The 10,911-nt window shown below is 66.9% G+C and overlaps 1 protein-coding gene across 1 annotated transcript; it reads left to right on the top strand.

Annotated features, from left to right (window-relative positions):
- Positions 1–1,744: 1,744 nt before the first annotated feature.
- CKM (creatine kinase, M-type) lies at positions 1,745–10,496 on the top strand. Its single transcript, XM_044989227.1, has 8 exons — positions 1,745–1,898; positions 4,462–4,675; positions 5,479–5,633; positions 5,930–6,062; positions 7,817–7,988; positions 8,547–8,670; positions 9,086–9,275; positions 10,261–10,496. The coding sequence occupies exons 2-8, from the start codon at positions 4,483–4,485 to the stop codon at positions 10,437–10,439; spliced, it is 1,146 nt and encodes a 381-aa protein (XP_044845162.1). The 5' UTR covers positions 1,745–1,898; positions 4,462–4,482; the 3' UTR covers positions 10,440–10,496.
- Positions 10,497–10,911: the final 415 nt, after the last annotated feature.

Genomic DNA, 10,911 nt, shown 5'->3' with positions numbered 1-10,911 from the left:
CCAGACCCATGGACACCCCCTCCAGCCTGCATGTGGGCTGGTGCGGTTGGACCGTCATCCCGGCCCCAGATCTCTCCATACGGGTGCCCCCCCAATTCCCCCTGCAGGCAGCCATGTCTGGCCATGACCCCCCCCCCAATCCCCTGCTGCTGGTGACTCTGCCCAGCTATGTCCCCCAAACCCTCCCCTGCCCCCCCCCCGGGACACTGGTGCCTGGGTGGGGTTTCCTGCAGCCAGGGGGTGCAGGGTGGGGTGGGAGCTCAGAGTCTGGGAGGACACGTCCCGCTCGCAGAGGGACCCTGTCACAGTGTGGCCTGGGGGAAGGAGTTTGACAGCATCTGTCCAGGGCGCCTGCCCGAGCGGGAGACAGGGTGGGGGCAGGTGGCACCCGCCACCTGGGGCTCAGGTTAGGGTGCGAAGCGGCTCCCACTCCCTAACCCAACCCTTTCCAACACCGGCAGGGCCCCAGTGCCGGATCCACTGGCCCCTCCTCCCCCTGCCCCGCCTGGGGGTCATTGGGGCCAGGGACGCCACTGTCTGCACAGCTCCAACCGGCTGTGGGGGGGAGGGGGGATGGGCAGGGGGCTCCAAGGGGGCGGGGCTTAGTTGGCTTCATTATTATTCATTGCTAGAGGGTCACATGTTTCCTAGCAGGTGCCGGCCAAGTGCGTGGCACCCGCTGGGGACTCCCTGCATCCCTCCATCCTCCCTGGGGGCCCCCAGCCCCCTCTGAGCCCCTGCCAGGGATTCTGTCTGCCCCCCACACCAGAGGGTCTGGGAGGGAGTACCCCTCATGCCCCCCATTCTGCCATCCCAGGGTCCTCTAACATCCCTCACGCCAGGGGCTCTGTGGGCCTCTCCTCCCCTCCTGCCCCCCATGCCTGGAGTGTTCGCGCCCCGGAGGCCCGCAGCAGGGACGGGCAGTGAGGACGCTGGCACTAGGGAACAGTCTGTCTGGAGGGGACAGATGCAGAAAACACTCAGCCCCTGTTCCTGTATGGGGGGGTGAGTGGGAGGGGCTGAGTAGGCGGGGTTGCCCCTCCCCCCAATTATATGGATATTGGCTTTAACGACCCATTTATTGCACCCTAGACAGCAAGGTGTCCCCCATGTCCCTGTTTCACCCCAAGAGCAGACGTAACTCTTTAACCCCCCTCCCCCCATAGCAATGCAATGTACAGGGGGAAACTGAGGCACGTGTGGGCTTCATAAATATTGCACCGAAAATTCTCACTTTGTCGTAGCCCCTCCCACATGCAGGGATCTCCGGCCCGGGCTGCAGGTGGAGAGCTCCCTTCTAGGACATTTCCCCAAGGGGTGGTGGGAGGAACCCAGCCGGTCGTGGCCCGGGGGGTGGATGGGATGGACCTGGCCAGTTGTGGCCCAGCGGGGGTGGGAGGGACTCGGCCGATTGTGGCCCCGGGGGGTGGTGGGATGGACCCAGCCGGTCATGGCCCAGCGGGTGGGTGGGACGGACTCGGCTGGTTGTGGCCCGGCGGGGGGTGGGAGGGACTCAGCCGATTGTGGCCCCGGGGGGCAGGTGGGACGGACCCGGCTGGTCGTGACCCAGGGGTAGATGGGATGGACCTGGCCGGTCATGGCCCGGGGGGGTCACAATGCACCAGCTGGGATTTCTCCCTGTGCTGTTTGTCTGTTTTGTTCACTGGGATACAGCCAGGCCGAGATCCCGCAGCCCTCGGGCGCCCAGCCAGGCCAGCTGGAGACATCCCCAAATTTTGTGCTGGGCTGGCGGCAGCAGTGTCCAATCGGGGTTGGCCGGCTGCTCGGAGCCAGCCAATGGGAGCTGGCCACAAGGTATATAGGGGCAGCTCCCCTGCTGTTGTCTTGGGTCACCTGTTGCGCTGGAGTAGAGGAGTCCCCGTTGTTCTGCTGATCAGGTAACCCCTGGTGCGGGCTTGTGAGGCAGCAGCTGATGGAGCCCAGGAGGGGGCTGGGGCTGGGGCTGGGCTGGGCAGGGCAGGGACGGGTGTCTGTGCCGTCCTTGGGCAGGGCAAGCAGAGAGTGCCCAGGAGCTGCTGGGCAGGGGCTGGCTGGGTGGGTGGGTGCTGGGTGTTCCCAGGCTGGGGGCCACAGGGAAAGGGGGCCCTGTGGGTGCAGTGTGCATGGGGCGTCAAATGGCAGTGTCCCATCAGCTTCCTGGAGGGAAGGGGAAGCCCCCTGAGGGGAGATAAGGGGCCCAGCAGGGTGGTTGGTGGCCAAGGTGCCCCCATGGAGGTGGAGGGGCTGCAGGGCCAGTGGTTGGTGCTTGGGATATGCCCAGGGATGGCCCTGGGTTGCTGGTGACCTGTTTGACCTTGGCAGTGCCTCTGGGTCCCTGGGGGATGGTGGAGGGGCTGTGCTCAGGGTCCCTCTGCTCTCAGAGCCCTGTGGGCTGGGGCCCCATATCGGAGCCTGCTGGGTCCCTCTGCTCCCAGAGCCCTGTGGGCTGGGGCCCCGGGGCCCCATATCGGAGCCTGCCGGGTCCTGGCTCCAGGAGCGCTGATCCACGCCAACACAGCTAGGGTGACCAGACAGCAAGTGTGAAAACTTGGGACAGCGGATGGGGGGTAATAGGAGCCTATATAAGAAAAAGACCCAAAAATCGGGACTGTCCCTATAAAATCGGGACATCTGGTCACCCTAAGCACAGCCCCTGGAATGTGGGTGCAGCTGGCAGCTGCGGCTGCTCCCGGCAGGTGCCCGGGGCCCTCTTGGGACGAGGGCAGGGGCTAAAAATAACCAACCCAGAGCAGCAGCTGAAAAAGGACCCGACTTTCCACTGGCAGCAACAAGATACATCCCCTCCCCTGGGCTCCTCCCCACTGGTGCATCGCCTCTGACCTCTGCCTGCCTGTCCCTGCTGCCCCATAGGCATCCACCCGCCAGCCCCTGGGCATGATGGCTGCCACCGTGCTCTGCCACAATGATGCTCCCCTGCCCCGGGAGCCCTGCCCTGACAGTGGGGTGCTGGGCGCTGCCCGAGGCTGACACTGGCTCCCCTGTTCCAGGAGCCCGAGCCCTCACCTTGGGGGAGCGCCCCTTGCTGGACCTAGCTCCCATTGCCCAGGGAGGACCCACAGCCCCACGCCAGCCTTCAGGCTGGGGGTGTCACGGTGCACAGGCTCGGGGCTCCGGAGCCGCTCTGAATGAGGTTCAGGCAGGACCCTCCTGCAGCGTGACCCCCCTCCGGGCTCACTCTGCCTAGGGCAACCGCCTGGGTCTGACCTCGGAGCGCTCAGCACCCCGCTGCATGCCGTGAGCTCCCCGCAGGGAGTCCCCCTGGATGGGACACCTGGGACAGCCTCATCCCCCCCCCAAGGGGCCGTGCACCCCACTCCCGCAGTCAGCAGTGAGCCCAGGCAGCGGGTCACACCCACAGGTTATTAGTGGTGGGGAACACAGCGGAGAGCCGAGCTCGTTAGCACAGACAGCAGGAAGTTACAGCAAAGTCCATCCTGGCGGGAGGGTGGGCAGGGCCGCCCAGACGATTCAAGAAGCCTGGGGCAAAGCGGGGGAGCTGCGGCGTTTGTAGTCACCCAGCAGCGGTCCGGGTCTTCGGCGGCATTGCGGCGGTGGGGGGCCCTTCAGTCGCTCTGCATCTTCGGCAGCACCGAAGGGCCCCCCGCCGCCAAAATGCCGCCAAAGACCCGGAGCAACCGAAGGGCCCCCTGCTGCTGAAATGCCGCTGAGGACCCGGACTGCCACCGGGCCAGGGCTCGTGGGGCCCCTGTGGGGCCTGGGGCAAATTGCCCCACTTGCCCCCTCCCGCCCCGGATGGCCCTGAGGGTGGGGAACCCTGAACCCAGAGCTCTCCCTTCTCGAGTTCCTCAACCACAGACGAACCAGCTTCCAGCAGCCGAGCCTCAGTCACGCCCAGCTGCCCGCCTCTGTCCTCTGTCTCTTTCTCGGGCAAGCAGGTCCCCCGGCCTCTACCTCTTGCTTTGTTCTCCCACACCTCCGGCCGGCTCTGGCAGAGAACGGGCCCAGGCCATCAGCTGCCAGGCTACAGAGTGTCGGCCATTGTCTGTGCCCAGGCAGCCAGCCGGTAGTCACACCTGCTCACTAGGGGTCTCTGCAGCGATCACACACCCTTGTCCCACCACCTAGATACTTGAGTAACGCAGGGGAAACCGAGGCGCACACAGTATTCAGACAAAACATTAAGAACTTTCCCACTTCGTCACATGGGGTCACCCTGACTTAGGTGCCTCCACCCCCCAGGAGACCTCAGGCTGGTGCAACTAACACAGGATGCCTGGGCAGTGGTGGGACGTACCCCTCTGTCTGGGGTGTGGCTCCCCCTCCCATGGCTGCTGTGCTGTTGGGCCCAGGCGGGTGGGGAAATGGGCATGGGAGGCTGGCGGGATCAGCCCCCTGGGCATGGCCGAGGGGTTTTGTCCAGCGACCCTTGGCTCCAGCCGGCGGCTGCCCCCGGGACTCAGCAGGCCCCTGTCCCCGCAGGACTCGCCCCCGCCCGCCATCATGCCGTTCGGGAACACCCACAACAAGTACAAGCTGAACTTCTCCGCGGAGGAGGAGTTTCCCGACCTCATCAAGCACAACAACCACATGGCCAAGGCCCTCACCCTGGACATCTACAAGAAGCTGCGGGACAAGGAGACCCCCAGCGGCTTCACCCTGGATGACATCATCCAGACCGGGGTGGACAACCCAGGTGGGTGCTGGCTGACGTGTTATCTGTGACAGGGCTCTGACCCTCGCCCCCGAGAACCTCCTGCCCCTCGCTCCCCACCCCCCTCGGCTCTCTCGCTGCTTTCGACCCAGTCTAGCTGGGCATGGCAGCGGCTGTCCCCAGCCTCCCTGCAGGCTGACCCCTGACTCCCCAGCCCTGCCACTCGGTGCCCATGTCATCCACCGCGGCACCGAGTGCGGCCCTGCCAGGGGTGAATCAGGATGGGGCCCCTAGGCCTGGGAGGTGCCTGCCACTGAGCGAGGCGAGGGCCTTGCAGACACCTGGCCTCTAGCCCCTGGCCCCTGCTGGGGGGGCACTAGGGGGAGCCACCTCTTGTGAGCTCATATCTCCCCCCCCTCCCCAAGTGCATCCAAGATCCTGTGAGCCTCCCCCCGACCCCACTCCCCGGTCACTGCAGCTGCCCAGCCTGGCTCCCAGCACTGTGACAGTCTGCTGGAGACTAACACCCCCCCCCCCCCGGTGTCCCTTGGCCTCCCCCACAGCCACCAGCAAAGGGACAGGCCACCTGGGCAGGGTGGGGGGGAGTGACCCCCTGAGCCTAGTGCAGAGGGGCTGAGCCCTTCCTGCTGCCCCCCAGGGGCCTGGTTCCTGGCCTGGCCGCCCCCTCGCTGGGGAATGGGCCCAACTCGCCTACCAAGGAGCAGCAGGGTGGGGTGCCATCCACCTGCGCCCTATAGCTGCACCCTACGGCAGGGCCCATAATCCCTGTGCCCCATGGCTCCTCCCAGCCTGCCCAGTCTAACCCCCCCCCACGCTGCCTACAGGGCACCCCTTCATCATGACGGTGGGCTGCGTGGCCGGGGACGAGGAGTCCTACGTTGTCTTCAAGGACCTGTTTGACCCCATCATCCAGGACCGGCATGGCGGCTACAAGCCGACGGACAAGCATAAGACCGACCTGAACCACGAGAACCTGAAGGTGTGAGCAGGGGTCGGGGGGACGGGGATTGGAGGGGCCGGGGATGGAATAGGGGTGGGGGGACTAGATGGAGTGGGGCAGGGGATGGAGCAGGGGTTGGAGGAGCTGTGATGGGGGATGGAGTGGGGGTTGGGGGGCCTGGGACGGGGGAAGGAGGGGAAGTTTTGGGGGAGTGGGACTGGGATTTGGGGAGCAGGGGGTGTGTTGCGGGAGGGACCCGACTCAGCTGGGGGCCAGCAGCTCGGGCAGGGCCATCCCAGGGCATTACAGGGTCTGGTTCCCTCTGGCTCACGCAGGGCGGAGACGACCTGGACCCCAACTACGTGCTGAGCAGCCGGGTGCGCACTGGGCGCAGCATCAAGGGGTACACGCTGCCCCCCCACTGCAGCCGCGGGGAGCGCCGCGCCATCGAGAAGCTCTCTGTCACTGGTAGGGGGCTGGGGTCAGGCCCCATCCGAGAAGTAGCAGGGATGGGGCGGGGCACCTGCGGGCCAGGACTCAGGTGTGCTGGTAGGGGGGGCTTGGGGGAGGGCTGGGGGGATCCCCACAAGCCATGAACTGAACATGTCTCATGGGGGGCGGGGAAGGTGTCCCCTGGGCCAGGCCGTTGGTGGGGTGAACCGCTCTCACTGGCTGTGAGGGAGGGGGGTGTCTGTGGGGCCTGCTTGCTGTTTATGGGGCATGTGGTGGGAGGGATCCTGCTGGTTGCGGAGGGGAGGTGGCACCGGGCAGGTGAGATGGGGCTGTTGGGGGCCATGAATGGGGTGTGGGGGTTGGGTGCTGGGGGCTGGGCACTGAGTGCAGGGGAGTAGGGCTGGGTGCTGGGGGCAGGGGGGCTGGGTAGTGGGGCATCGAGGAGGCTGGGCACTGGGGAGCAGGGGCAGCGTGGCATTGAGGGCGCTGGGTGCAGGGGAGCAGAGCGTTGAGGGTGCTGGGGCACTGGGTGCAGGGGAGTGGGGGAAGTTAGGTGCAGGGGAGTAGGAGGGGTTGGGTGCTGGGAGTGGGGCGCTGAGGGGTTTGGGTGCTGGGAGGCTGAGTGCAGGGGAGGGAGGAGTTGGGCACTGGGTGCAGGGCAGCAGGGTGCAGGGGAGCGAGGGAGTTGGCTGCAGGGGAGTAGGAGGGGTTGGTTGGTGGGTCCAGGGCAGCGGGGTGCTGGGTGCAGGGGAGTAGGAGGGGTTGGTTGGTGGGTGCAGGGCAGAGGGGTGCAGGGGAGTGAGGGAGTTGGCTGCAGGGGAGTAGGAGGGGTTGGTTGGTGGGTGCAGGGCAGCGGGGTGCAGGGGAGTGAGGGAGTTGGCTGCAGGGGAGTAGGAGGGGTTGGTTGGTGGGTGCAGGGCAGAGGGGTGCAGGGAAGTGAGGGAGTTGGCTGCAGTGGAGTAGGAGGGGTTGGTTGGTGGGTGCAGGGCAGAGGGGTGCAGGGGAGTGAGGGAGTTGGCTGCAGGGGAGAAGAAGGGTTGGTTGGTGGGTGCAGGGCAGCGGGGTGCAGGGGCGTGTGGGAGTTGGCTGCTGGGGAGTAGGAGGGGTTGGTTGGTGGGTGCAGGGCAGCGGGGTGCAGGGGAGTGAGGGAGTTGGCTGCAGGGGAGTAGGAGGGGTTGGTTGGTGGGTGCAGGGCAGCGGGGTGCAGGGGAGCGAGGGAGTTGGCTGCAGGGGAGTAGGAGGGGTTGGTTGGTGGGTGCAGGGCAGCGGGGTGCAGGGGAGTGAGGGAGTTGGCTGCAGGGGAGTAGGAGGGGTTGGTTGGTGGGTGCAGGGCAGCGGGGTGCAGGGGAGCGAGGGAGTTGGCTGCAGGGGAGTAGGAGGGGTTGGTTGGTGGGTGCAGGGCAGAGGGGTGCAGGGGAGCGAGGGAGTTGGCTGCAGGGGAGTAGGAGGGGTTGGTTGGTGGGTGCAGGGCAGCGGGGTGCAGGGGAGTGAGGGAGTTGGCTGCAGGGGAGTAGGAGGGGTTGGTTGGTGGGTGCAGGGCAGCGGGGTGCAGGGGAGTGAGGGAGTTGGCTGCAGGGGAGTAGGAGGGGTTGGTTGGTGGGTGCAGGGCAGCGGGGTGCTGGGTGCAGGGGAGCGAGGGAGTTGGGTGGTGCATGTGCGGGGTTGGGAGCCGGGCAGTGGGGTGCTGAGGGGGTTGGGCTCTGGGGCATAGGAGCCATGGGGCTGGGGAACGGAGCCAGGATTGGAGCTGACCCCTGCTCTCTCCTCAGCCCTGAACAGCCTGAGCGGGGAGTTCAAGGGCAAGTATTACCCCCTGAAGGACATGAGCGACCAGGAGCAGCAACAGCTGATAGACGACCACTTCCTGTTTGACAAACCCATCTCGCCCCTGCTGCTGGCCTCAGGCATGGCCCGCGACTGGCCCGATGCCAGGGGCATATGGTGAGCACCGAGGCCCCCAGCCCCACTGGAGGGGGAGTCTGGGTGGGGGGATTCAGTACCAGGACTCCTGGGTTCTATGTCTGGCTCTGGGAGGGGAGTGGGGTCTAGTGGTTAGAGCAGGGGGGCGGCTGGGAGCCAGGACTCCTGGGTTCTATGCCTAGCTCTGTAATGGGATGCTAAACTGTTTCACCTCCAGGTGGCGCTGCATGCTCCTTCCCTTATCCCTGCTGCCCTGGGCCCTAGGGTGGCGCATTAGTGGGGTCTGACAGTCGGGGCAGGGTGCCCCGTAGCCCGTCCGTCCCTGGTACTGGGCTGCCCAGCTCAGAGCGGCCCTGCAGCCCAGCAGGTACAAGACAGACTGGCAGATTCTGGCCCAGAGGCCAGGGCTCTGCAGCAGCTGTGACAAGGGGGCGCGGGCACTGCCTGGCTTGTGGGGGGCGAGGGCTGATTGGGGCAGGGCTGGAGAGGAGTCCCAGGAGGCTGTGCCAGGCTGGGCAGAAGGACCATGCCAGGGGCTCAGGCTCTGCCGGTGCCATCACACTGCGCTCTGGGTTGCAGGCACAACGACAACAAGAGCTTCCTGGTGTGGGTGAACGAGGAGGACCATCTGCGCGTCATCTCCATGGAGAAGGGCGGCAACATGAAGGAGGTGTTCCGGCGCTTCTGTGTCGGGCTGCAGAAGGTGAGCCCCCTGTGCCCCCGCCCCGGGAGGCAGCCCAGCAGTCCTGGCTCCCAGCCCCCTGCTCCAAGACCCCAGACTGGAGAGACAGCCCAGCAGAGCTCGCTGCCAGACGCTGCTCTAACCACTAGACCCCGCTCCTCTCCCAGAGCTGGGATAGAACCCAGGAGTCCTGGCTCCCAGCCCCACTGCCCACCCCGGTGCTGGGAGTGGGGGTGAGGGCCAGCCAGCTGGTGTACGGGCACACTCCAGGCCAGTGGGCTGGCCAGACCCTGGCTGGGAGTTGGGGGGAGGGTGGGGGGGGCTGGCTGGGAGTCGGGGGGCGGGCTGGCTGGACCCTGGCTGGGAGTTGGGGGGTGGGCTGGCCAGACCCTGGCCGGGGGGCGCTGGGCTGACGGGCTCTCCCCCTGCCCGGCAGATTGAGGAGATCTTTAAGAAGGCCGGCCACCCCTTCATGTGGAACGAGCACCTGGGCTACGTGCTGACCTGCCCCTCCAATCTGGGGACCGGCCTGCGGGGCGGGGTCCATGTCAAGCTCCCCCACCTCAGCAAGCACCCCAAGTTTGAGGAGACCCTCAAGAGGCTGCGGCTGCAGAAGCGCGGCACAGGTGAGGGGCGGGGGGCCCAAGTGGGTGTAGGGCAGGGCTGGGGGCACAGGTGAGGGGTGGGGGCACAAGTGGGTGTAGGGCAGGGCTGGGGGCACAGGTGAGGGGCTGGGGGCCACCAGTCGCTGTAGGGCAGGGCTGGGGGCACAGGTGAGGGGAGGGGGCCCAAGTGGGTGTAGGGCAGGGCTGGGGGCACAGGTGAGGGGCGGGGGGCACCAGTGGGTGTAGGGCAGGGCTGGGGGCACAGGTGAGGGGCTGGGGGCCACCAGTGGGTGTAGGGCAGGGCTGGGGGCACAGGTGAGGGGCGGGGGCCACCAGTGGGTGTAGGGCAGGGCTGGGGGCACAGGTGAGGGGCGGGGGCCACCAGTGGGTGTAGGGCAGGGCTGGGGGCACAAGTGGGTGTAGGGTGGGGCTGGGGTATGGGGGGCAGGGCTGGAGACACAAGTAGGGGTGGGTTTACCAGGGGCTCGGGTTATAGGGCGTATAGGTGGGGCTACAGGTGTGTGTGGGGCACATAGGTAGGGCTGGGGTTACAGATGAGGGTGGGGACATACGGTTGGGGGAGGGGACTCAGGTGGACGTGGGGGCACAGTTGTGGGGGGCGGGGGCAGGGCTGGGGTTACAGGTGGGGAGAGGGCAGGGCAGGGCTGAGCTCCACAGGGGCTGGGTGACACTGTGGTGCGGCCCTGCCCATCCCCCAGGCACAGCCGTGTCCCGCTGCCCCCAGCCCCTGGGTCCCCTTGCGCTGAGGGGCATCTGAGAGGCTCTGGGTGAGGCCTGGACGCCAGGAGTGCCGGGGGGGCAACCAGGCAGCTGTGACGTGGGGGGGCTGGAAACGTGCTGGGCCGTCGCTGCTGCGTGGGGTCTCCAGGGGCCGGGCAGCTGTGGGCAGAGAGGCCAGGCTGGCGCGGTGCGGCCAGGAGGCTGGTGGGGCTGCTCCGCTGCAGTGGGGTCTGGGCTCAGCTGCATGGCGCTCTGCCCCTCCCAGGTGGCGTGGACACCGAGGCGGTGGGTGCCGTGTTCGACATCTCCAACGCCGACCGGCTGGGCTTCTCCGAGGTGGAGCAGGTGCAGATGGTGGTGGACGGCGTCAAGCTCATGGTGGAGATGGAGAAGAAGCTGGAAAAGGGCCAGGCCATCGACGACATGGTCCCGGCCCAGAAGTAGGCGCCTGCCCCCTGCCAGCGGGCATGTGTGACCTAATAAAGTAACGGTGGCCACCCAGCAGCCTGTTCTGTGTCCTTGGGGGACCTGGCGGGAGCGCAGGTGGGGAGAACAGCTCCTAATTCCAGCATGTCCCAGTGCCAGCCGTGGGGCTGCGTGGCAAGGGGCTGTCACGCCCCCCAGCTCTTGTGCTCTGGGGAAGGTTGGGCAGGAACCGCCCCACCCCCAACTCCCAGGTATGTGGGTGCTGGGCCAAGTCCCTGGCTTTGGAGGGGGGGTCCCCACACCTGATGGGCAGGCAGCACATTAGCCAGCCGCTCTGCTCTGCTGGGCGGGGCACTGAGCACCCAGGGCTGGCCTTGCTGGGTCTGAGCCCCCCTGCTGTGCGCTGGCCTCGAGCTGTGTGCCCCCCATGGGCATGTCAGCTCCCCATCCCCCAGTGCACCAGGGAGGGGAGCTGCCAGCTGTTTCCTGA

Source organism: Mauremys mutica, chromosome 15, assembly GCF_020497125.1.
Source record: "Mauremys mutica isolate MM-2020 ecotype Southern chromosome 15, ASM2049712v1, whole genome shotgun sequence".
NCBI classification, from domain to species: domain Eukaryota; kingdom Metazoa; phylum Chordata; order Testudines; family Geoemydidae; genus Mauremys; species Mauremys mutica.
Note: the sequence above shows the minus strand (reverse complement) of the source record. Positions and strands in the feature narration are given on the sequence as shown.

Bases quoted from the DNA above. Each gene is read 5' to 3' on its own strand.
- CKM (XM_044989227.1), top strand. From the start codon at position 4,483: ATGCCGTTCGGGAACACCCACAACAAGTACAAGCTGAACTTCTCCGCG. The intron at 7,989-8,546 runs GTGAGCACCGAG...TCTGGGTTGCAG, and splicing joins CCCGATGCCAGGGGCATATG to GCACAACGACAACAAGAGCT. The intron at 8,671-9,085 runs GTGAGCCCCCTG...CCTGCCCGGCAG, and splicing joins TCTGTGTCGGGCTGCAGAAG to ATTGAGGAGATCTTTAAGAA.